Source organism: Pezoporus occidentalis, unplaced genomic scaffold (genome assembly GCF_034315485.1).
Source record: "Pezoporus occidentalis ecotype Australia unplaced genomic scaffold, CSIRO_AGI_Poc_V1 ctg37, whole genome shotgun sequence".
Taxonomy (NCBI): Eukaryota; Metazoa; Chordata; class Aves; order Psittaciformes; family Psittacidae; genus Pezoporus; species Pezoporus occidentalis.
In genome coordinates, this window is record NW_026915691.1 from 6871918 (window position 1) to 6896449 (window position 24532).

General features: G+C 42.3%; 1 protein-coding gene across 4 annotated transcripts in view; it reads left to right on the top strand.

Annotated features, from left to right (window-relative positions):
• Positions 1-24532, top strand: part of GALNT9 (polypeptide N-acetylgalactosaminyltransferase 9) — a 232729-nt gene that overhangs the window by 110603 nt on the left and 97594 nt on the right. For all 4 annotated transcript variants that reach the window (XM_062631559.1, XM_062631560.1, XM_062631561.1 and 1 more), the window contains one exon: positions 6957-7137. In XM_062631559.1, coding sequence (XP_062487543.1) covers positions 6957-7137 — 181 coding nt within the window. The remainder of the gene's footprint in view (positions 1-6956; positions 7138-24532) is intronic.

Below are 24532 nucleotides of genomic sequence, written 5' to 3' on the forward strand. Positions count from 1 at the left end.
AGATGTGAAAGCATTTTGTAAAAGTAGTTACTGCTGCCATTTTTTAGCCTCTGTGTGTCCCTTCTTTGTGAAACCATCTGCCTGCTGGGGTGCAGCAAAGGTCCTGGCATCTTTTCTCTCTGCTGCAGTTACAGTGCCCCACAGGGGCTTGCTGGGCCTCCCCCTGATGCCTCCTCTGACGCACAGACTGGGCACCGTACTGCACTGAGCAGCCCGTCAGAGCGTCCCTGGGTGCGTATGAGAAGCAAGGCAACCTTTATGTGACTGAGCCTTTCTCTGAAGTAAACATGTTAGCTTGGAAAACTTGTTCCTCTTAGTTATTTTTAGGGATCACTAAAAGGGAGCTATAAACAGTAAGGCAACTGGTGAGCTGAGACCTTTTGATAGTGTTGAACAGCTCGCTCATACTGCTCTTTCCTCCTCCTCCAACCAGCTGCTTTTCTTGTGCATCCGCTTCGCTCTAACATGTACTGTTAGCTCCTGAAGGATGAAGACCAGTTTTTAACTCCATGCCTACAGAGATGCCAGTCGGAGAGGCTGTGCCTTCACTTGAAGCTTCTAGTTGCAAAAGAACAAGTTACAGAATTAGCACAATGCAGTAATGCAAGATGGAAGCATTAGGACTGATTCATTAGGTGCAACAAACTGAATACCTGTTTCCAAAGGGTTTTATCTATAACCAAACTAGATTTCAGAGAAGGTGGTTTAAGCACTGTCCTTTGTTCTGTGTTGTCAAAAATAGAGTGGAGATTGAATGTTCATTAAACACGTAGACAGGGGAAAAAAAACCAAACACAACCATTTTCTAAGTCCCTGCCTGTGGCAGGGGGTTGGAAATAGATGATCTTTAAGGTCCCTTCCAATCCAAACCATTCTGTGATTTTATATAGAAGCAGCTTAAAGAAAAAAATCAAAAGCCGAGACTTGTTTTAGCTCTGTTACATACCCTGGAGTCTATGAACCTTTTTATTTTCTTTCAGAAGATGTAACTGGAAATGCTAAAAGGCACCTGTATCAGTCTGTGTAGAGCTGCTGTTATCCCTGAATTTTTTTCCCCTTGGTTAAACTAGGATCTGAAGATTTTTATTGCCTTACAAGGTATGCAAGAGATGTTTTCAGCTGAGAAATCAGAACTGGAAAAGGAAGGAAATGAGTGTTTTGCTGGTGAGTTTTATGTCTCTTGTTTAAAAGAAGCATTTCAGGAGTCACAAGTAAAACTGCTGGGTGACTGTGCCAGGGTTTTTTAGAAGGTAATGTTTTATTTCCTCCTTTTAAGGTGCTAGGAATCGGAACCCTTCTGTGGTGTTATTCAGGAGTGCAAATAGTTTAAGTGTAGATAAAGCTCAGAAGTTTGGCTTTGGAGACTTTCTCAACCTAAGCCTTTGACAGGTCAGTGGGGCCATTGCAGAGGGTTTGCAGCAGCTCTGTCAGCGCTGATGGCACCTCGTGGCCCTCGGGATGGAACTGGCACTGTGATGGTGCCCAGCATCCCTGCTGATGAACGAGGGATGAGGTGTGGGAGCAGAGCTGCAGCTGCTGAAGGGGAAGTGATCTTGCCAGGCACGGCAGGAGGGTCACAAAAAGGCTAAGAACAGACCTGTGCTGTTGTGAACGTGGCTGTATAATTATTTTCAATTGCTTATTTTTATTTAGAGTTGTCAGAAGGTTAACTGCATCTGAGAACCTCGGCTGAACCTGACTTACATCTGCCTGTAATTGGGCTGCAAATGAAAAGGAAAAAGGACAGTAAAATCATCGCAGATGTAGTTGATCTTGCTTTTGCCATCGTTTCTCACATAAATCTGTTCAGCAATTTTCCCATTGTGACAGGGTTTATGGTGAAAAATAGGAGATCTTTTTTCTTCCTAGAAAATTATGCATCCTGCAGAGTAATTAATCTGGTTAAGAAACTAAGGCCAGTTCATTCTGCTCTCCATTCTCCCAGCAATTTCTGTCTTCCACAGAAATCTCTGCAGTGAGAGCAGTAAATTTGAAATGAATGACAGACAATAATTATTTGTGACCCCCTTGTCATCTGCAGCGGTGAACTGGGTATGACCAATCCCAGCTTATGGGCTGTAGATCTTTTTAGTCTAAAAATTGATAGAAAAGACAGCTGTAAAAATAGCAGCTTGCTGGGCATAGCCACTGGTCCCTCTCTGCCCATCACCATTTCAGAGCTGGCAGCATGATTTCAATCCTTCGCTTTGACATGAGCCACAGGGTTGCACTGTCAGCAATGCCGCTGTACCCTGCCTACAATGGCTTCACATGGAAAATGGTGAAATGGGTGCTAGGTAGAGCTATATCAGCGATAAGAGGAGGATCTGGAAGCCTGCAGTAAGGTTTAGAGGAAGGAGAAAGCAGAAAAGTGCTCTCATCTGATCCGCCTTGGTTAAACCCCTGGTATATGATGGGTGTTGAACTAGAAGCTCTTCTCCATTTGTCTTTTGTAGGTTTTATAGTGCTCCCCATCACCGTAGGACCTAAACACCCAGCATATACAATCAATAGCAATTGTCTTTCGGCCAAGCAGCAGTATTTCCAGAAATGCATCCACTTCCCTGTTGTTCCAGTAGGTGAGACCCATGCAAATGAGCTGTCCTTGAAGGCTGGCTGGTTTTTGCTGAGCAGAAAACACCCAAGCCCTAGAGCACAAGCAACTTGCTCTTTGCTAATTCTGTCTTTGGCAACCATTCTGTGCATCCTGCTGTAGAACTGCTGTAGAGTGTTCTGCTCCTGCATGTCCTCCCAGGTGTTGTTCCTATGTCCAGCATGCTGGAAGGCCCCTGATGAAATGATTCTGGTCCCCAGATTGCTGGGCATCTCTCAGATGAGGGTCTGGAGGATGTGCTAGAAGGTGCATCTTGTTCACCAGCAGCTTCTGCTTCAGCCAGACCTGAGGGGACACTGTAGCCCATTGCCTGCCTTCTGATCCTATCTCTGAAGACCAACCTTTTCATGAGAAGATGCTGCTGAACTGGCACCCCTTTTCTCTTTGCTTCACGAAAGTCTAACCAGTGCAGATTACTGTGGATTTGGGGGTTACCAAGTTGTAACTTTGACTTGGGTCATCACAGAGCAAAGTCCTTTGATGAAGAAACATTTGCTGCAGCAACAGGTAATCCTTTGAGATGACAAATGCTATGGAAATGTTATCCAAGAGAGGGTAACATAATTATGAGACGTAGTTATATTGTGTCTAGCTAACCAAGCATGCATTGAAGAACATTGCCTGTAATTGCTGCATTTAGCACACATACACATATAAAATATATTTCTCACTCCTAAAAAATCCTAGAGACATTTTAGTGCTTTTCTGGAGGAATGGAGCAATGTGATACAATTTATTTAATTGCTCTTCTAGATTGGTCAGTGTTACTGCATTGCTGTAACTGTCAGTCTGACTAGGCTAAAATTTGGGTAATGAATGTGGAGAAAACTTCGCAGCAATATCTTCTGAGGGTTAGACACATGATGACTCTTTCCTGAAACAAGGTCAGATTAGCAGCATGGAGAGCTAGAATATCAGATTAGGAAAAAATGTATATGAAATAATTATTATGCATGGTTTAGAAGGCTGCCTACCTAATTCTGTAAGAATTATAGAGAGAATTATAGTCTGTAAGAAAAATACTGTATTCTCTGTAAGAAAAATAGCAAAGTGCTTGATGCTTCCTGTGGGTTGAAAGTTTCATTCCCCTGTGACTTGTGTCATAAATATGCAAGTGTTTTGTTCCATCAACTGCAAGAGCATATAATATCAAGAATAAAGTTTTCAACTCCTGGACTTCAGTTGTTGCTTAAAGTCAAATGAGCACAGCACATCTTGGAGACCCTTTCATCAAAGCAGGTCAGTTAACTTTAATGAAGTTGTCTTCGATTTGCTTTGATGTAACATCAGAACCCAGCCCAGATGATTCCAAATGATCAGCAAATGAGTTTCCACACTGCAGTCTTTCAAGGACACAGGCTTTATGAAGTGTCTAGTTTTCTGCATTCTGAAGTGCCTAATTTGACTCCCTTTTAGTAAGGCCTGTTTGTGCTTTTTCTTTTGAGGGAACTGCTGACTTCCCTGTGAAACTGAACCCCCCTCTAAGATGCCGTATACCGGGCAAGTAAGGCAGAGGCATGCCACTTCACTGCTTGCTATTAGTGTCTAAGACTGTATCATGCAGGGATCTTAGGCTGCCATGGTTCTCTTTTTGGGTGGGGAGAGATTTACATTCTCAGACATGTAATTTCTTTCATTACTTGAGCAAGGAGTCATTGTCAGGCCAGGGATGGCAACACTGTCAGGCCCTTCTGTTCTAATTCTTCTAAATGAAGTAACATTAACTACTAAAGCTCATCAAAGTGCCAAAGAGCCTCTTGTCCTCAGTTGGGAAAAAAGGGACAAATGTTACGATTTCCTTCAAAATGAAGCTTCCTAAAATATTTCCAGAAATACGTAATGTGTATTGAAGTTCTGTGCTTAGTGAGCTCGAGACAGGACATGAGCACTTTCCTACTTGTCTTGGGGGATAGTTGCATACCTTACTGAAAGAAAACGTGTTTGGGAGAGGAAGAAAACACAGCTGGTCCAGGAGGAAGAGTAGTCATTAAGCAGCTGGAGGGCTCTGTTTTGCATTACTGAATGTTGGGGGATAAGCCATCAAAGACTGAAGATCCTAGGTTGGCAGTGTGACTGCCTGAAGAAGAGAGCTGCTTACTGATACCACGTTCCCTTGCCTTGAGCACACCTTTCCTTCTTCCTAGTGTTTTGTTTCACTTAGTGCTTTGAAGAAATTCATTATTGATTAAGCATCAGCGTCAATCCCAGTAGCTCAGTGCTTTGGTCTTTTCTCTCTGTGTCCCGGTAATACAATAGCCTTGAAAGGAGATGCTGTTTTGAAACTTTGTCTTCCTGCTTTCCCTTCATGGGTGTGTGGCCTGGGGGCCACATGCCTCTGTTCAATCTCCCTTGCTAGTGAGACCTAGAGTTCACCTCCCACAGACACCTGTAATGAGGACATGGCTGCATGAGCCTCTCTTCCCTTCTTTACAACAGCTTGCTATGCTTGAATGCTTGGAGCTCTCTGAATTTTTCAAAAGCTTGGCCACGCCAAGAATGTTTTTCTGTAGGGTTTTTTCTTTTTTATTTCTTCTGCCCTCCCCCTTCCTGCTAAAACTCGCGATTCACTCTGAGGCACTTGAGCATTTCAGTGCATGATGAGGAGGAGCATGAAGAAGACATCAAAGACACAAACACAAACAAGGTCTGTCCTGACTTGGAATCACTGATTGGAGTGTGAGGTATGTATTTTTTAGGCAATGTCTGAAATACAGTATCAATATTCCCAGGTGCTGCAGGTACTCCTTCTTTTGGTTCAGACCATTTGTAGCGTTGCCCTTAACCTTAGCAAAGGGTTTTCTCATAAGCACTACAGCGGAAAATGCTGATTTTACTCTTTCAGACCACTAATGAACAGCTGTCTGTTCTATCCTGTGATTAGGCAGAGATGATGATGAAGCTGTAACAAGTGAGGGGACAATGTTAGCAATGAGGTGCAAGACACATTCCTTCATGTGGGACTGAACTGTCCTTACTGTGACTCGGAGAAGCCAGTCCCACCTTCGTACTGCCTTACATGTTTGCTGCGAGCAAACGTTGACAGTTTTTTGTCTATCTCTTTAATTGTTTCGTTGAAATAATGACATCTTCCTCCTGAAAGAATCCTAATTAGCAAAATGTTGAGTAGGTCAAACACTAATTGTTTTGCTCTCTGCACTGGGGATGATTTGGAGGATATTTGCACATGTCTGTATGGTATTCCCAAGGCTGTTATAAATCTCTTTTTCGCTTATAATGACTTGTTGATAGCGAGCCTTTTGGAAAGGAAAGCTTTGACATTAAACACAGGATATTTGAGGAGCTTATTTATGAGAATTCAGCACCAAGTTAAATGCCTGTTGCTGTGGAAGAGGTTCTTGGTGATGTGATCATGTGGGCATTTTTAATGTCAGTTTAGTTTTGTTTTACATGTATTTCTGAGTTTACCGGTAATATACCACTGATGAAACCTATAAGTGCATCACTGACTGGCTAATGTCTCAGCACTAACCAAGTGGGGCTAATCGATTTAGCTCAGCTGTGTCCAGACTTTCTGATCCTGTAATCTGTATTGAGCTGAGTATCTTGTATAATACACACATTTCATTTGTCAGAGATCTGAAGGACACAGGAAATCTGGAGTAATTCCCAAGTGAGAGATGGTGTCAGCTCCCTAATAGTTTTAGCGTATCTTTGTGGGAACAGACAGGGCAATTGTGCAGCTGAGTCCAAATGACCCATCTGTTGACTCACACAGGGAAATTGGATTTCCCCCATGTTTCCAGCCCAGCAGCAGCTGGTGACCTGTTGCACAGCTGTATTCCCAGCATGGGAACCAAACCTGAACCTTTCAGGAGCTGCAGGTACTCTTAGAGCCACAGAGCAGATGTCTCAGCTCCAAAACTTACTCCAGAACTGACATTTAGTATGGAGTTAAACTGGCAGCTCTACATGTGGAAGAAATTCAGTGAATGAATGGAGCTATAATTGTCTGTAGTGGGAGAGGGCCTGGCCTCCAGTTCTTATGAAGCAAATTTATCTTAATTACCTTACAAATAATTAGGCATTTTGGAATGTATGGAATCAAGATTCCTGTTTCCAGGGATTTATACAGGAAAAAGGAGAAATCCTAAAATCTTCTAATTGATTCTTTATAGTTTGTTCACTGGTGCTACAAGATGTGTTGCTATGGACTCTGGTTTGAAAAGGTGAGGATAATTTCCACACAGCCATGAGGGTTTTAGAGCTGAGTTTCATGGGAGTTCAGATTTCATTTATCTAACAACATTCTGTTGTCACAGAAGAGCTTAGATCCATTTCCTTTATATTAATAATTTGGGGTTTGTTTGTCTTTTTCATTCAGGTCTGGCAAAACCCATGGGATTAGTTGAAGGTCCAGGAGGCTTGGGCCAGGGAGGAATGGCTGCTACCCTGAGAGATGATAGCCATGAATCAGAAACTAAGTATGAAGAATATGGTTACAATGCCCAACTCAGTGACAGGATATCACTGGACAGGTCCATCCCTGACTACAGACCAAAAAAGTAAGTTGAATTCCACATTATTATTGAGAGTGATTGGTGGTTGTTCTGGTGGCATTCTTTTCTTCACATCCCTTCGTGGTTAGAGAATGACAGCAGTTAGTCATACATAAACCCCTGAGTTTAGTGAAAATTAAACAGACCAACTGCCATCTCAAGCATGAAGTGTGCTCATTCTGTGAGTAATACATTAATATGCATATGCAAAGGCTCAGATGAAAACCTGCGTCAGGGTACTGGTGCTTGTTGGTTTGGTTCACTTAGAAAAAGCCAGGTAGTGTCAGCTTGAGGCCACCATCAGAGGTGGGAGCCTTGGTCTGTGCTTCTTGTAACATGTGCCAAGAAACACTTTGTAGATCCTGGTCACTTAAAAAGCCCCAACACATCAACAGCCTTTTCTTTAATTGCATTTGATGTTCTTAGAATTGTTTACTCAGGGTTTACAATGTGCTGAAGCAAGGACCGAGTGTAATCAATCGGGGTTCTGTGATTGCAATAAGATATTTTTTTTGTCTTTGGAATGCATATTTATTTCTATTCCAGTGTTATATTCTTCCCATCCCTGTGCTACATTTGACACTGCAATTATATGTTTATTATTTGTGCTGATTTATTCTATTTTATATTGAATGCCTTTCAAATCTTTCATATTTATGGAGTTATGTATCTTCCAGATGAGACATGCACACTGTCATCCTATGAATGACAATCAGTAATGTCTTAATGCAGAGGAGATCAGCAGCAATGCCTAGTTGCTCTCAGGAGGCAGAATTGGAAAGAATACTTAATTAATTTCTAATAATAATCTTCTGTTTTAAAAGACCCGCTGGGGCTCCTAGGCAGAACTGAAAGTTAAATAAAAAAGTATCTTATTAAGTGGCAAGAAAAGTTTAGCCAAGCAAAACAGCTGCAGACTGCAATTGAATTAGGATTTTAGGCAGTTAGAGCTGCCAAAAAGAGAAAGAAATGCAGCGAAACAAAAGTTCAGCTTAACTACAAATTTCATTAACTGTGTTACATATTCATGTCATCTTAGAAGTATTGACTCAGCGTTTGTTTCCTCAGACACTTGCTATACAAAAGAAAACCTAGATAAAAGAAGTGGCAAAGAAAGGAAATCTGCTTTGATACCACGTCATGGCTTGTGCAGTGGTCTCATCTCTCCATCTCTCTTGATGGATCATAAAAATCCATCATGGAATTATTCTGGGGAAAATGGAGTCTGTAGTTATGCAAATACTTGACTTGTGCATCAGATCTGGTCCAAAGACCCTTAAAAATCAGCATATGAGAGCCAGTGAGGTTTGACCTAGCCTGTTATGAGCTGCTGCGGTCAAGTAGGTGATAAATGAGAGTGCTCCACTAGGAAGTACAAAAGCAAAGGTTGCAGAGCTTGGATCGAGCTCAGTGGCTGTCAGAAGCATGACAGCATTTGCAGTGCAGTGATGTTTCACTTCAGATTATGCTCTTTCACAGTGTTACTTGGAAGCTTTGCTGAGTCATTCGGATAAGCTTTTTGACGTGCTCATTTTGGGAATCTCATATGGCCGTGCTGCATGATTAACTGTCTGAGTTACCGGGAGACCTGCCTTCCTTGTGGCGTTTTTGACATTTTTGAAGTGGTTCTAGTTAGGTCTAGATGCTGAAATTGAAGCACTTGTCTCTAGATACTTACCCTTCAGACTGAATTTGCCATGAAAAATGAGTGGAAGTTTGGAGAAGATGGAAGCTCTTAATACATGAAGAATTTTATCCACTTGTTTTGTCCAACTTTGTATGCTGACTTGCACAATGGCCTCATCTCTCCATCTCTTGATAATAGCTCTCATTGCTGAGCCCTTCTCCGTCTGCTTGTGATTAACATTCATGCCATTCCCAAAACTTTTCATTTTTGAAGAGGGAGGACTTTTAATTTTTAAATTAAGAAGTTAGAATTAATGTCTAACTCCATGGCCAGTCTGTAAATAAAAACATTTACCTGGATTTGCATTCACAGAATCATAGAATAGTTAGGGTTGGAAAGGACCTCAAGATCATCCAGTTCCAACCCCCCTGCCATGGGCAGGGACATCCATGTCACCCAAGGCTCTTTGCAACCTGGCGTTGAGCACTGCCAGGGATGGAGCATTCACAACCTCCCTGGGCAACCCATTCCAGTGCCTCACCACCCTAACAGGAAAGAATTTCCTCCTTATATCCAATCTAAACTTCCCCTGTTTAAGTTTTAACCCATTACCCCTTGTCCTATCACTACAGTCTCTAATGAAGAGTCCCTCTCCAGCATCCCTATAGGCCCCCTTCAGATACTGGAAGGCTGCTATGAGGTCTCCATGCAGCCTTCTCTTCTCCAGGCTGAACAGCCCCAACTTCCTCAGCCTGTCTTCATACGAGAGGTGCTCCAGTCCCCTGATCATCCTCATGTCCTCCTGTGGACTTACTCCAACAGCCCCATGTCCTTCTTATATTGAGGACACAGAACTGTACACAGTATTCCAGGTATTCCCAAAGTATTAAACTGTATTTTTCCCCTGTTCTGGCTTCCATTTAAAACATTCAGATCTGCATACAGCAGTAGGAATTAAAGAGATAAAGAGAATTTATGCTCAAGTCTGCATGGAACTTGTAATATTCCAGGCTTAGTATTCTTTTAAAAGACATTTGATCAGAAATATTATCTTTCAGTTCATTTTATCTTTGAACTTCCATTTTCCTGTTGTTCAGTATCTTATTCTGGTAGAGCAAGCCTTTTGTTCCATCTAGTAGCATTGCTTCAGTAAACAATCAGCAGTTTAATTGCTTTTCAGGAGGTATTTTCATCCCCATGCAGCAAATCAAAAGAATATGTTACATTAAAGAGATGTCAGACAGCGTGACCATGAAGGCTCCTCAATTGAAGTCACCTTCATGTCCTTTCACTGCAGTAAAGCCTGCAAACCTGGGTGGGCAGTCCTGTTCTCGGTGCTTTTCCTAAACAGTTGCCTTGTGTTCTGCCTTCCTACCTCCTGCTGACAGTGCAGATATTCCTTTTCACTCAGAAGGCTTTTCTTTAACATAGGAATCACTAAGTATAGGAGACAACAGCAGCTATTTTGCATGTTTTGTTTGTGTGCCAAATAGAAGCAATGTCAGTAACTAGCTTGCTTGTGATTACAGTTCTCACTATAATTACAGAATTATAGTTTGGTCTTAACATGGTGTAATAAATGTCTCAGCTTTTTCTTCTCAATATCAGAGGCATAAAAATATATTTCAGAGATACATAAATAATAGCAATATCTGAAGTTTTTCAAGGGCCATACCATTATGGAAAATAGATTGCAGAGAGCTCAGGATGTTTAATGTCCTGGCCTCTTCTCCCAGCAGTGAAGTATTAGCAGGACTTTCTAGCCCTCACTTAACACACCCTATTTCCTCTGTGCAATGGAAGGGAAGACCCTTCTCTTGTAAGGAACAGGTTATTTTATATGTGGAAGCACTTGGCTAAGCTAGAGCTTATTTTGTGATTCTCTGGGAAAAGTGTTATTTAACGGTGAAATATTACTGGTTTAATTTCCATTTATGTTCTTCCATATTCAAAACGAGTGTGTTGTGATCACGTAAACCTGAGTACTTAGTGGAGATAAATCCAGTGGTGGCCAATCCCCCTTATATATATGTACAGGAAAGCATAAGTGCATCTGTTTGTATCAGTTATCCCTACCAGTATGTGTAGATGCAGATGAGCCTTGAATCCTGCCCATGGGAATGTTGTCAAATCTGCTGGGCTGTGTCCAGGCCTCTCTTACCAATATGTCAAAGGGCGAGTGTTTAACTGAATAATTAAATATAGATGTGGAGCAAAACAGGTGAGATTTTGATAAAGACCCCATACTTTCAAAAAGAAGTGCCCATTGTCAGCCACCTACAGCCCTGCGTAGTCTTTTGTCTTCAGGTGGCTTCATTTGTTAGGGGTACTGAGAGTAGGGAAAGAGAACAGGTTTAACTGGGACAGGTTGCATTGCTCCAGTAGGCTTCAGGACTGGCAGCAGCTTTTGGGGGAATAGCAGCCTTCACTGCTGCCAGCTGTAGCAGAAAGTATCTTTGTGCTCCAGTAACAGAGGATCAGGCTCCATCCTTCCCAGTGACGCATGGAGACGGAGGTGATGCAGCCCTGTATGCCAGTACATTTTGACTTTACCAAAGATGAAGAATGCAGGAAAAAGTCAAAACCTCTGTGAATTTCATCCAGAGATGGGGGGAAGGCCCCAAACTCTCAAAAGCTGTTTGCTTTACAGTGCAGTAACCTGGAAAGTTGGGAAGTGTCAGCTAACCAGATGCTTTCAAACTTGAGCATCGTCTCACAGAATAACATCAATTCCCCTGTTTGTTCTCATGCACAGGCTGGATTGCAAGGGAACACCGGTAAAATGTGGCATTTTCTAACTTTCCATCACTTGACTTTGCAACTTAAATAACTTCTGGGGTTTCTTTACATGCGGGACACGTCCACACATAGGCACTCATGCACTTGTCGAAAGCACTTGCTGTGATGCATTATGCATACTTTTGAGAAAAGTTAATATGATCCCAGAGCTTCCATAATGGCTAAATTGGCTTTTACAAGAAATTGTCGCCTCTTGGTGAGGATCTGTAATTTAACTGATCTTTTTTTGTGCAACTTGATGCCGAGTGCATTGTGCCACTTCAGTGGTAACAATAACGCTAATATATGGATTCAGGCTGCTGGCTCTATCAGCCAAAGAAGGTATTTCTTTGTGTTATGGTCATGGATGTTTGTATTGAGAAAATTCAGCCCTAAAGAACAAACTTATTAATGCCGAGGCAACTCAAGTCTTTAGCCATAAAAGGCAGAGAAGTCTAGGTCTCAAGGAAATTACTTTCATTTATTCAGTTCTTCTGTAGAGCTGAGCATTTTTGTTGCTTGCTATAGACATTTCACAATAGCGAAGGAATTGCATGTCTAGGGCTCTGAAGTGTAATTAATGGTTCACTCCAGTCTATACCTAAGGAAAAGCTTTTTTTAATTACCTATCAAAAAGGATTCTGGAATTGATCAAATAGTGCTATCAAGAGGGCAGACTTGGTAAATAACCTCTGATTTGTTCATTCAGGGATTTAATAACAGTAGCTAGTATGGGGCCGGTAGCTAGAGAACAGCTCTTCTGTAAGAGATTGTCCTTCAGTGACCGGTGAGCTCCTGCCTTTTGAGAACACAGGATGCTCCCCTTCGATTTTAACCCTTTCTTTTGGCAGTAGAACTCTGTGAACTCGCTGTGATACTCGAGCCATCAGTCAGCAGCACTCTCGAGCCAAATAATGTGTGTCTGCAAGCTCTGTGTTGTGAGAGGAGGATAGCGGTCTGGTACAACGACCCCTGCCCGAAGCTGTTGGAGCGGGCAGCTCCTCTGCCCATCTGTGTTGGATGTCCCTGCAGGAGCAGGGCAGGAAGGCAGATGGCTTTCAAAGAGCATCAGCTTTTGGATCAGTGGATTGGAGAAGCGCAGACCTGGTGTTATTTGATTTTCTCTACCTCTGCGGCTTGCTCTGCCTTGTGACCCACTTTTCAGATCCTCTGGGGGCACCGGGTGTTTGCACTGCTTAGAAAAATGACACAAGAATCTCCAAATTAAAACAGACCCTGAGGATTCCTCTCAGCATAACCAGAGTGCGACGTAATGGGCCCCTTTGCGAGGAGTGTTTGAACTGGAGCAGAGCCAGCGGTTTTCAGGAATCAGTATTTCTGATGAGCAGAAAATGACAACTGAAATGAACCCGCCTAAAAATGTTTTGTGTTAGGCTGAAACGTCTGCTGTAAAATGATTATTTAAACGTTTAGAGCAATGGAACATGCACTTTCCTGTTTTAAGATAATGATTCTCTATCATAAGATTCTACCGGTACTTTCAGATTGGTAGTCAGGTCACAGTAAAGGGAAACATCAGTCAAAATGAAGCATTCCCTTTTGACAGTGTTTCACAATGACAATGCAGGCACAATGTTTTGGATTCACTTAGGCTTATTTTTCAATAGAAAACTTTTTGACTTATGTTTTTGCACCCACTCTCAATAAATCTAGAATAAAAAAACCCATGCTAAATTGTGACGAACCCATTTTGGCCATTCTGGTTGCACATATGATGTAAGTTGAAGCAGAGAAAAGGGAAAACAGGAAACAAGGCAGACGGCATTACCTCTGGGCAACAGATTGGATGGTTTATTGGAGGAAAATCAAGTAAGAGCTGAAACTAACTCAAGTGTTTTAATTAGATCCCAAATCAATGGCCAGATGTGGATTTTGAACAGTGCGGCGGGGACATGTGTGTACACGTTCTCTGGGACTCTAGATATATCTCAGCCAGCTTTGCCAAGTTACACAGGCTGGACATTTTCCTCGGGCTGTGAATCCCCTACAAATAGCACAGGCCCCTTTGCACACAGTGTTATCTGTGTGCACAAGTGGTGACACAGCTTCAGATGTGCCCACGTCTGAGCTGACTTTTCATCTTGCCCAGGAGCAGAAGGAACTGGTGTGGTCTGAGTAAATCCCTTGTGCTGCTTCCTCTGTGGAGAGCCAGGCTCTGAACAGCTACTGCAGTGTTTAGCGTTGTAGTCCTGACTCAGTTCATTTGGGGTATCAGCTGGCAACCTAAATTTGCTCCTACTGCTGCCTCTGGGCCAGCTGTGCTTATTTGTGTATCCCTGTGTATGCCAAAGGCTTATCACTGCATGTTGGGAAGTGTTTTCTGTTCGCAGTAAAGGGCTCAGACTGGAACCGTGTAAAGCCCTCGAGGGAGGGGAAAAATCACCTACCCTTTGGCTGGGAAGAGAGACTCCCTGTGAATCACAACAGGGAGTCTCTCTTCCCTGGCACTCACAGCCAGCCCCTGCACTGAGCACCCCAGTACCTCTGAGGTTGTCACCGTGAGACCCGCAGTCGTGACTTGACCTTGTGTATAGAGATACTGGAGGTCTTCTCCCAACATCTGCTGGAGCTCTGCTTGCTTTGCAGAGACACCAATGTATTAATTGGAATGCGGGCTCAAGCCTTTGTCTCCAGAACTCCAGGTCACCATCAGGTCTTTTAATATTTAATGAGTTACGCAACATGAAATTGCCCCAGTGAGGGGACTGATGGAGGAACAGGTTAACATTGTGACTGTGATTCCCAGTAATGCTGAAACATTCTTGAGAAACTTTCCAATGACTTTGAGGCCATTATCAGCAGGTTTTTCAGGCTGATTTTGCTTGGCCAACTGCCTGAGCGCATGACCGGGCGGTAGGACCACGAGATCTCTGCTTTCTGCTTTGTTCTGCATAGGGGTTGGTCACCCCAGAGGGTTTGGGTACACAGTACCAGAGGTGTTTGGAGGACATGGCTCCTAAGCAGAGAGTCCCCATGAGCTGGACTCCGTGCTGTGTCCGTAGTGGCAAGTTTTCTGAATTCCCATTAGATAGATTATTGATTCCCTTTTGGTTAGTGTTAGGCTTTCTAATTAAGTAGTGACTTTAATTATAGCACAAAGTGTATAACATAGACCTTGGTTATTAACACTGGCCCGTGGGATAGGGAAAGGAGGAGCAGCAAGGTTAAATTAAAAAGAATCATGAAAATGAGCAACCTTTTCCAAAAATCCACCTTATGTTCAAATGCAGTGATTTTCCCTGTTACATTTTTGCAGTGTCTTTGTGTATATTAATTGTTGAAGACAAGTTCTGCATGACTGTCAGCACTAATAAATGTAGATTTAGTGAAGGCTGAATTTGATTAACTAGGGAGCATGAAAAATAACTGATTGCAATGTTGTGTTTAAATGCAGTGAGACTGGAAGCCATTCCCTGCAATTTGTCTGCACCAGAACGTACTCTTGAATACATGAATAGTTTACCTAGGGTGGATTGCAGAACAGTGACTAAAAATGAGACATCTAATTTAGGGTGATTGACTTGGCTGCCTGTATAGTCAATGGAGAAGAAGACGACTTGGTAGTATTGCGTATGATGTATATAATGTGTGATGTCCTCTGGAGGTATCTCCCTTGGGAGCCTAGGACAGACAGCTTAAATGGGATTTCAAGTGAATCCAGTCCAAACTGTTAAGTGTTCCAAGGCTTGCAGAAACAAGAGGGAATTTCTGTATTAGCAATCCATGTTGAAGAATGACCTGCCAGCGTGGGCAGCCTGGGTAAGGTCCCTAGCCTGCAGCTGTGGAGGCAAAACTGTGGATGCAGCACAGTTTTCAGCTGGGAGGGAAAATTAAAGGTGATCAAAAAGCTGGTTTGCATCCCTCCATTTCTCTTACACATCATAAGATAAATGTGTCTCCTGTGACCTGCACATTTACAGGTGCCTTCAGCACAGTTGCTTTAGAGACTGCAGCAGTTTTCTAGAGAGCCACAATATTTTCATAGCAGGAGTATTCCCTCCGTAAGAAGAGCAGTGGTGGGGCGCTGCCTTCGCATGGTGCATGCTGTCCTTTCAGAGGGAAATACGGCTCTGTAATGCAGAAGCACTGCTGAGGTGCAGCCATGACTTAACAGCTGTCTGCAGCTCTGTGTTGGCATTTCAGTTTTGTTCGCTTCCCTCCCCTGGGCCCGTGGCTGTTTGTTGCCTGCTATCACGTCCAGAGAGAAAAGGGTATTCCTGTACATTCCTGAGCTGTCATGTTATGTCACACTCCATGATACTGCATTTACAGGATAAAAAGAAGTAACAGAACAAGTCAGGCAATGAATGCAGGGCAATATTTCTTTTTCCTTTATGTTTCCTTACAAGTCTTTCTGTTACACTACACTTGACATCCTTCTTATGGCTTTGAAGGAATTCTAGCAGTTTGAAGGGATGTTCCCCTTTTCTTTCTTCAAATGTGCATGCAAATTTAGTTCTGCTGCACTAAATCTGCAAGATACCTGTTTTCTCCAAATGCCTATAAATTAGCTAGATTTGGTTCCTGTTTTATTTAGATAGGTTTCATAGTCTAAGAAAATCAAGGTTTCAGGTCAAATAACATTGAGGTTTTGTTGTTGTTGTGTCTCTGTGATAAAAACATGAACAGGCCAAGATGTCAGACAATTTACTCTTCTGTCTGAATTGTGAACTCCAACTTGATGCAGTGTTTCATTTTCATAGTGTCAGTTCCTGCTTGTTTTGCCCATATCTCCTGGTTTGAGTGAATTTAGTGCTAATAAAAGTGAGAGACTCTTAAAACTGGCCAGAGCCAGAAGTACCTGAGAGCTACAGGCTAGCAAATGTAAGCTCCCTGTCTTGGAGGATCTAGCTTGATCTAGATGCTTTCCAAGGTTTTGTTTCTCTGAAGCAGCACCTGTCAGTTAAGTTGTTTGATGGTTTCCTGATGTTGAAGTATGGGGCCTCTATTCTGTTTCTCCAGCTCTCTGAAAAGCTCTTGGTTTCTGTTGTATTGCTCCTAAACCTTCCGCTGTGGTCTCAAAACCAGCCCATAGTCAAACCAGGTCACCTTGCTGGCTGCAGCTCCAAAGGAGGTCCAGGGACAGTTGCTTTCCATGTAGTCTTTTCCCTAAGTTTCTGCCAAACCAACTGACTGTCTTAAGAAATCATTGAGCAGTTTTGGCCTGCATCCTTTTGGCCACAAGACATCCTGCAGCAGATGAATGTTCCCACTTGGAGCCTTCCTTTGAAATATGGTGCAAGCCCTGAGGAGCAGGAGCTCCAGGCCTATGTCTTGTTCCCTCCTTTGTAAAGCCAGCATGAGGCTGATCGCTGTTGTTTATTTCTTGGCTGTGCAGGCACAGTTAAAGAACCCTTGTGAAGCAGGCATCGTGCAGTATGTGTTCCTGAGCCTCAGAACTCCAAGGTGGTGAAAACTCCATTCTCTGCATATAGCAGGAGGAGGTCGGGGTGTAAAATGTAGTGTAAAATCAGATTTCTGATGGCTGTGGTTCTTGATGGTTCTGTGCATTGAGAGGAATGGTCTTTGGAGCACTGGGAAGACAACTGGAATACTTCATTTTTCACAGAACTGTGATGGAGCATTTAACTAGCTCAGGTGTTGGAAAGGCAGGCTCCCTGGGGAAATTATGTAGACAAGTATGATGTAGCTTATATATTGTGTAGGGTTCACTCGAGCAATGACAAGATGCCATTCAGTGGAGAACAGCAGAGCTGGCTACCCAGTGCATATACACATCTGTCCTTCTGTGATTGCATTTGACAGAGAAAATGAATACAGTTGTCATGCAGACATGAGGCAAAATCCAAATCCCGTTGGTCTGTGAAGTGCACCCACAGTTTTGGGGTGGTGGTGTGACAGGATTTATCAGTGAGGCATTAGGCAGCCTTAAATCACAGGAGGTTTTGTCTCTGTGTACAGCTTATGCACAAAGCTCCCTGTTTCTCAGTTTCTGTTACCTGTGAGATGCCTTCAGGTTGTCAAACAGTTCCTTAATTAGTTTATTTTCTTATTTGCTCCAAGGGATGAATATATTATTTATTCTACGTTCCCAGACTTCTGTTAGTCCGCATTTATGTATTTTGTCTTCAGAATGACCTAGCACTGGGCTAGCCTCCAGGGTAGCATGAAACACACCTCTCTGGCAGAGACTGTACTTCAGACTTGACTAATGGTAGAATATTAATAGCAGCAATAATAATTAAAACAGTTCACTAAAATACCCCAGGGTGTTGTTGCTAACTTAGGCTGTACCCCTAAACTTCCAGAGGAAGGGCATAAATCTGAGTTATTTCCATCCATAAAGTGAACAGCTGTCTCATTCAGCAACTGGAGTAAGCTTTCATCCCCTCCGTGGATGTTTCATTAGGACGCAGTTCTCCCAGAGGGAGATAAAAAATGATATTAAAGATAAAAATGACATTGAAGCTTTGCTCCTGTATTTTCTACGCTGCCTGAAAACAAATGCATGACCTACAGCTAGTTCATTGGCTTATTGCCTTGGCGTACCTGGGAGATGGGGAATTTGTGTTCTGTTTGCTCAAAGAGGAGCACTCAGCTCCTTTGCCTGGCAATCTGGGAATCTCTGGAAGCAGTGGGAGGAAAGTTTCTCTAAGTGCAGGTTTGAGCAAATAGTCTGGATGGAACAGGTTGAATGTGTCTGTCAGTAAATGAGGGATGAAGAAGTACATGGTCGTGAGCACAGGCTGGCCAGACAGTTAATGGGAATAACCTGTTTCCCCAGTGCAGAGCCCTCCCTCCTAGGTTTGTTTCTGATGGCAAATTCATTTCAATCTGCAAACACTGAAGATGTGACTTCAAAATGCCTATGGTCTATGAGCAAGTAGGAAAAAACACCAGACAACATAGAGTGAAAAAGGAAACAGGTTCTCGGCAGGCAGATTGGGCAGGAGCAGTGTGTGAGCGTTGAAGTGTTAGGATGGCTGTAGGTTCTCAGAGGCTGGAAAAGACTGGCGTGTGTCCTTGGCTTGCTCACATTCACAGTCACACTGAAGCACCTTGCCTGGTCTAGGATGTGTGCCGGATTTCTGTCAGCCTGAGTGAAGAGAAAACATATGTTGAGCTGTTTCTCTGAGTTAGGGTAAGAGCTCAAAAATGTAAAAATCCCCCATACGTTGAAGTGTTTTGCTGTGATGAAGTGTGTGCCCTAGATGCTAGCTCTGTGCTAGACAGTAAATGTGGCTGGAGTTTTAGGAAATGTTTTTATTTCTAAATGTAACCAGAATTAAATTAAAATGCAAGAGTTTTCCAAAGTGCCCCAAATCATTAGGAGGTAAGAAACTGTTGTTAGCATGTAACTTCTGAATGCATGAAGTTGTTGAATACTGTGCTGTTCACCTCTAGCTGGCCTTTAATTTAAACAGAAGCTATAAAAGTGTAATTAGGCTCCAGTCCAATGAAGCACTTAAATATGTTCCTAGTTTTAAGTGTCTGAGTAACCCCAGTGAAGTTAAGAGATGCTGAGCTGCTTTACTCGAATAGGACATTTCATAAAGTAGTTACAATACGCAAAGAACAAAGGAAAGATGCAAAGAGGAGTAAAGTCCCATCTGCGCTTGAGGATCTGACTTGTTCGCACCACACTGGTTTTGCCCAGTGATTTATCCTGCAGGGTCCTGATCCAAAGTTTGTTGAGATCTTTGGATGTGCTTTATCATCTGCTGCTAAAGAGGTTTAGTTTGTCAGGCAGTTCCCTACCCCCTGTCTAGCGAGGGCAATACATGTGGCCCGTGCACCTTCATTTGTCCTCTCTGCTTGACTTGGTGACATGCCTTTTATAAACATGCGGCTGCTACCACCAGGCTCTCTGCTCAATCCCATATAAAGCATCTAAACATCATGGATTTAATGCTCCTATTTTCAGTGCTAAATCAGTGTTCTTTATGCATTTGTTCTTGGAACACTGCTCTGTTTGAACCATAATTCTTCGCACACATCATAAACTTGGTCTGTTTTCACTCTGATAGAAATTGATCATTTAAAGCAAGAAAAAAAACCCTGTGACTACTGTTTAAACGTTTCAAGGCTGTTGCTGGTTAGTCAAATCAGCTTTTGCATCAGCTCAACACGCCATGTGCTGGGGAAACATCACCTTTCTTTGCTACAACCAGCCTTACAACTGCTGGGACGAGGCAAAATTAAGAGCTTCTCACTATGGTTTGCCAGGCAGTGAGGGTATGGATTTACTCAGTTTGTGACTGACCTCTGTTTGCTTGTTTACTCCTCCAACTGTCCTGTATTTGTACATAGGTGGAAAGAAACATCCTGCTGCATAACAGGATTTGACCAGAGATTAAAGCTGGTCTCCTGTGAAATACACTGGAGCCCATTAAAGAAAGGGTTGTTTGCCAAACGTTATTGTATGTCCTCCCAAGACCATAAAAAACATTGTTAGCTGAAGTAATCATGGAAAATGATTGCATTCTTCTGTCCTCCTCCTCACTGCAGCGTACAGCAAACCTGTAATGAAATCTGTGAAGAGCTCTGCAGCAGTTACTCTGACAACTTTTTCATTGCCCTCCATTTCTAGATAACACTGTGATGCTCAGCCTCTGTCCTGCTGTGAGGGATGGAGAGAGCCAGCGTTAAACAGAAGTACCTTGAAGTTTTAATATACTTGCAGTAAAATCTTTAACAATCAAGAATAACTTTCTGTATTTACATATTGTTATCTGAATAACAAATAGCTTCAAGGGTACTTGAAGCAAACTGTTCTGTGCAAATGGTGAGTTTACTCATACACATTATTTATTGAATACAATTCCTTTGATTTCATCCATTCCACTGTTTTTCCCTTACATCTTGCATGGGCTTGGAGTGCAGTGAGAGAGACATTTCAGAGAAGGTGGCATTAAGATAGATAGTCCACTTCTGGATACCTGCTCTGTTACCTTCTCACACCTGCACACATGCTGGGATTAATTCTTCCTTTGCCATAAAGATCCTTTTTGGGATGCATCATGCTGTGAATGCACCCTAGAAAATATTTGTTGGCTTCTTAAATGGCTCTTTCTGAACCTTCCTCACTAGAAAGATGAGGTTTTAGTTCTGGTGAAGAGCTGAGATGAAAGTATACTCTCTCTCCTCCACAGACAGCATGGTTTCTAGAATTAAGCTTCAAAAGTTGCACAGAAGGTAGTGTTTTCTAAGTATATTTTGCAGGTAAGAACTCTGAGTCAAAGCACTGCTATTGTGAATTGGCAAAATGCCTTTAGTTTTGCCTCTATTTAGTATCACTTCATGGGTTTTATTGATGTTTATATTTCACTTCACATCAAGTTCAAAGAGCTCTCCAGTCTCAAAGCAGAGCTTTGCAAGACCATGTTTCTGTTTATTTTTTTCAAGACAATTCTTGTCTAGTTTTCACTTTGAAAGGATGCAAATCAAAAATCCAATTAGAACAGGGACCAGGATCTTCCAGACATCTTGAGGATCACTTGACAAATCTAAATAAGCCATTTGTGTTCAACCAGCTAAAATCAGGCAGAATACGCGTCACTTGGAATTTAGTTGGGCTCTGCCTTCAACTTAAGTGCAGCATCATTAAAAATGAAGTCGCATGGGAGATATGTTTTCTTCAGGGATTTTTGAAGAGCATTTGAAAGGAGATTTCAGGTTCTCCATTAATTTTCACTCAGCCTAATGCTTTGTGATGCAGGATGCATACAGCCACTGCAGATCTGAATGGGCACACTAGGGGCTAGAGTGGAAAATTCTTACAGATGGTATTTCAAAACATATTAGTGACTCAAGTTAAGCTACCAAAGAAAGGCAAGGACTTTTTACTCCAGAAGGATCTGAGCATGAGCTTTCAGCCGTTTTTCTTGTTATTACAAGGGATTGTTCTGAAAGTGATTAGAAGTAGTTTTAGCATTTTTATATGTATAAATCAGTATTAGTATTAGACAAGATGGCATGTTTCTGGTATTGTTTGCCTGAGGAAAGCCAGAAGTACCTCACTGAAATATAAGGCCTCTTACTTTATGTGTATGGCAGCTACTTTTGAAGAGTCTAATAATCATAAATGTAAGAGGGCCATCTTTGTGCTGCATATATAACTATGCGCGTGTATTGTGCTATCAGTCACTGATTGACAGTTCTCAGGGCTCTCTACCATACACATAAAATAATTTCTCATAGAGAAGGGAGGGATTAAGGCAAATAGAGCAGGAAGTGTGTTAAAAACCCAAATGATAGGAACGTGTTGGAGTTTTTGTGCAAAGAAATTCCATGGTTGTGCTGGCCTGGAATTTCAAACCACAGGAGAAAGGACAGACGTGCGTGTCTGGTTCTTGAGAAACACTTGTCCTATGTGTGTATTATTGCAACTTCCTGGGGAAGGAGAAAAATGACTGCTACTGCTGAACCCAGGACACATAGGAAGAAGAACAGATAATAGAGAGTTCTAAGGCAGAAAAGAGATTTATTTTCAGAAGGCTGCAGATGTTCTTCATGCTGCACATCCTACAGGCAGTGAGGTCCAGTTGTTCAGCCTGGGAATGTGGGAAACTCCTAGGACCAGATGTGTGCTGGTAAATTCATGGCGTATTGCAGTGATTTGTTTCCACTTGATATTAAAAGACACTTTTCCTTGATACAGGAAGTGTTTGAGATTAGCCCAGAAACAAGGATTTGGCCTGATGTCTTCCTGATGAATGCGAGTGACTTGTTTCTGAGACTTTTGGGTTCAAAATAAGGAATAACGTATCAAGGAGGCATGTGAAAAATGCTGCTGGAATTTCCACAGTATGGAGTAGATTTAAGATCTCAATTTATTATAAGCCAGAAAATGACCGTCAACAGCACTGAGCACCAGAAAAGCTGGAGAACAGATTATTTTAGTTGACTTGGCCTAACTCTAATATGAAGCACTGGAACACTGTGGGAGCGGGAACAGGCACTTTGTGCTCGGAAACAGTTGAGAAGGTGTCTTCATTTTCATTAAGTTTTTCTTCAGATACAGCTTCAGAGACATGCTGCATGGAACGTGGCCAGGGGAGCAACGGAGGTCAGCTGGAAGTTATTCAGGGAAGCTGACCATTTACAGGCTGTAAGTCCTGACAGAGGGGTGTTTTAAACAACACGCGCTATGAGGATGGTCTCTGGAGCAGTAGAAAGGGCAGTCATTTCTTGGGCATCATATTTAGTTTTTGCAGACCTGTCATTCTGTTTGTTCTTTCAAGAAGAATCAGGCAATAGAGCTCAAAATTGGCTTTCATTGCTTTGACAAATGCTTTCTTTTGCTGAGGACCCCCAAAAAATCGATGCATGCAGGAAGTCAGTGTTAATGCTGAATGCCCAAATACCGGCAGGAGTGTTAGAGTACTTGCAGAGGTTGAGGGAGAACTACCCCAGTTTCTTTAGCTGTCACTCACGGAAGGGAATTCCCGTGCAAATCCTTTGGTCATCAGTGTTGATGGGTTTTTGAAGCTGCCTAGACTACCAGGCCTACAGCACCAACAATTGCACTGTGTCCTGCATCTGCACTTCTCCAGATAAATTCAGGGCAAAGGAAGGTGTGGATTTTTATTCTCTGTGAGAAATCAAAGCGGAAGGTGTTCCATAAAGCAACACAGACTGTGAAGAAATAGCCATGCTTTAAAGGTATCTTCTGATGCCACCGTTTGTAGGCTTTTTAAAAACAACTGTCACTTCTCTTTTTACCTTAGTTGAAAATACAGCAGGCTGCTTCTCTCAGGATACATAGAGCATCAGTGTTCTGTACCTCTGCTCTCTTGTTCACAGGTGTATTTATATTATTAGTGAATGTAAGTCTTCAACTCACAAATTTACTGTTTGGGTTTTTTTATCCTTTTGGGTAGGGCAGAAAAATCCATCATTAATAGAAAGAGAATGTTACAGCATAATACAGTTAACACCTTCTATTGAAAAGGAGAATTAATTAGGAAGGAGTTGGAGCCGTCTGTCTGACAGATTGATGGTCCATGAAGCTAATCAGTTTTGGAGCCTGTCATTGGTTTTGCCGTGGACTGGTTAGCAGTTGAATCCCGTGCTAGGGAAGGAGATGTTTCCAGCTTGTCATATTTTCACTGTTCACTATTGTGCCAATGTGGAATAAGAACGTAATGCGCGTTCCTTTCTGCATCTGAAAAGTTACTATTACATCCAGCACTGGCTGCAAAGCCTCAGTGGTTTTCTGAGGAAAGAAGTCAGGCACTGAACTGGCTGCTAGATGTAGTCATTTAGCTGTTGTAAATCGTCTGTGCCTATGGAGTCACAGCAGCATTTAGCTACTAAGAGGTAACCATGTATATAAGATTACTCTGAGCCTTTGATTTAACTGGGTTCAAAATATACATTGGCCTGGTGATTAAAAGTACTATTTGTTAGCATTAACGAGCAAGGATTCAATAATCCTTTTAGTATTTATCTTTGTCCTTTCATTGATCATGTACCCAAGGAAGTGCTGTTTCACCTCTATTCTCCTGCTGTGGCTATAAAACACAATCACAGGCCATTCTGCAGCTTTCAAGGTATGAAGCATGGTGGTTTTTTTTGTGCTGGAGCTGCAGAAGAGGTTTCTTCATGCCCAGTGATTTCATGAGGTTTGTGAAGGAGAGAAACCCACGGTCATCTCCATCCCAGTGGTTCATTGGGAAAACCTTGATTTGAAAATTGAAAATATATTAAATACTTTAAAGATTCATGAAGCAGCTTTAATTTTGTTTGCATTTTTTTCCTGAAGGGCAAAGCTGTCAGGAATCTCTAAATGCATTTCCTAATCCATTTCCAAACTCGGTAGATTAAGGTCTGCAAGCAAAACTAATTTTGGGAGCTTAGCAGCTATGCAGACAAGAGAGAAGGCAGAAAGAGAGCAGGAAAGATGTTTTTTTTTCCCCAGGTAATGCACTGAACTACCCACATGGCTGTAGTGTCAGTCCTCCACAAAAAAAAACAGTGCAACTCAAATGGACTATAAGCCCAGCTGTGATA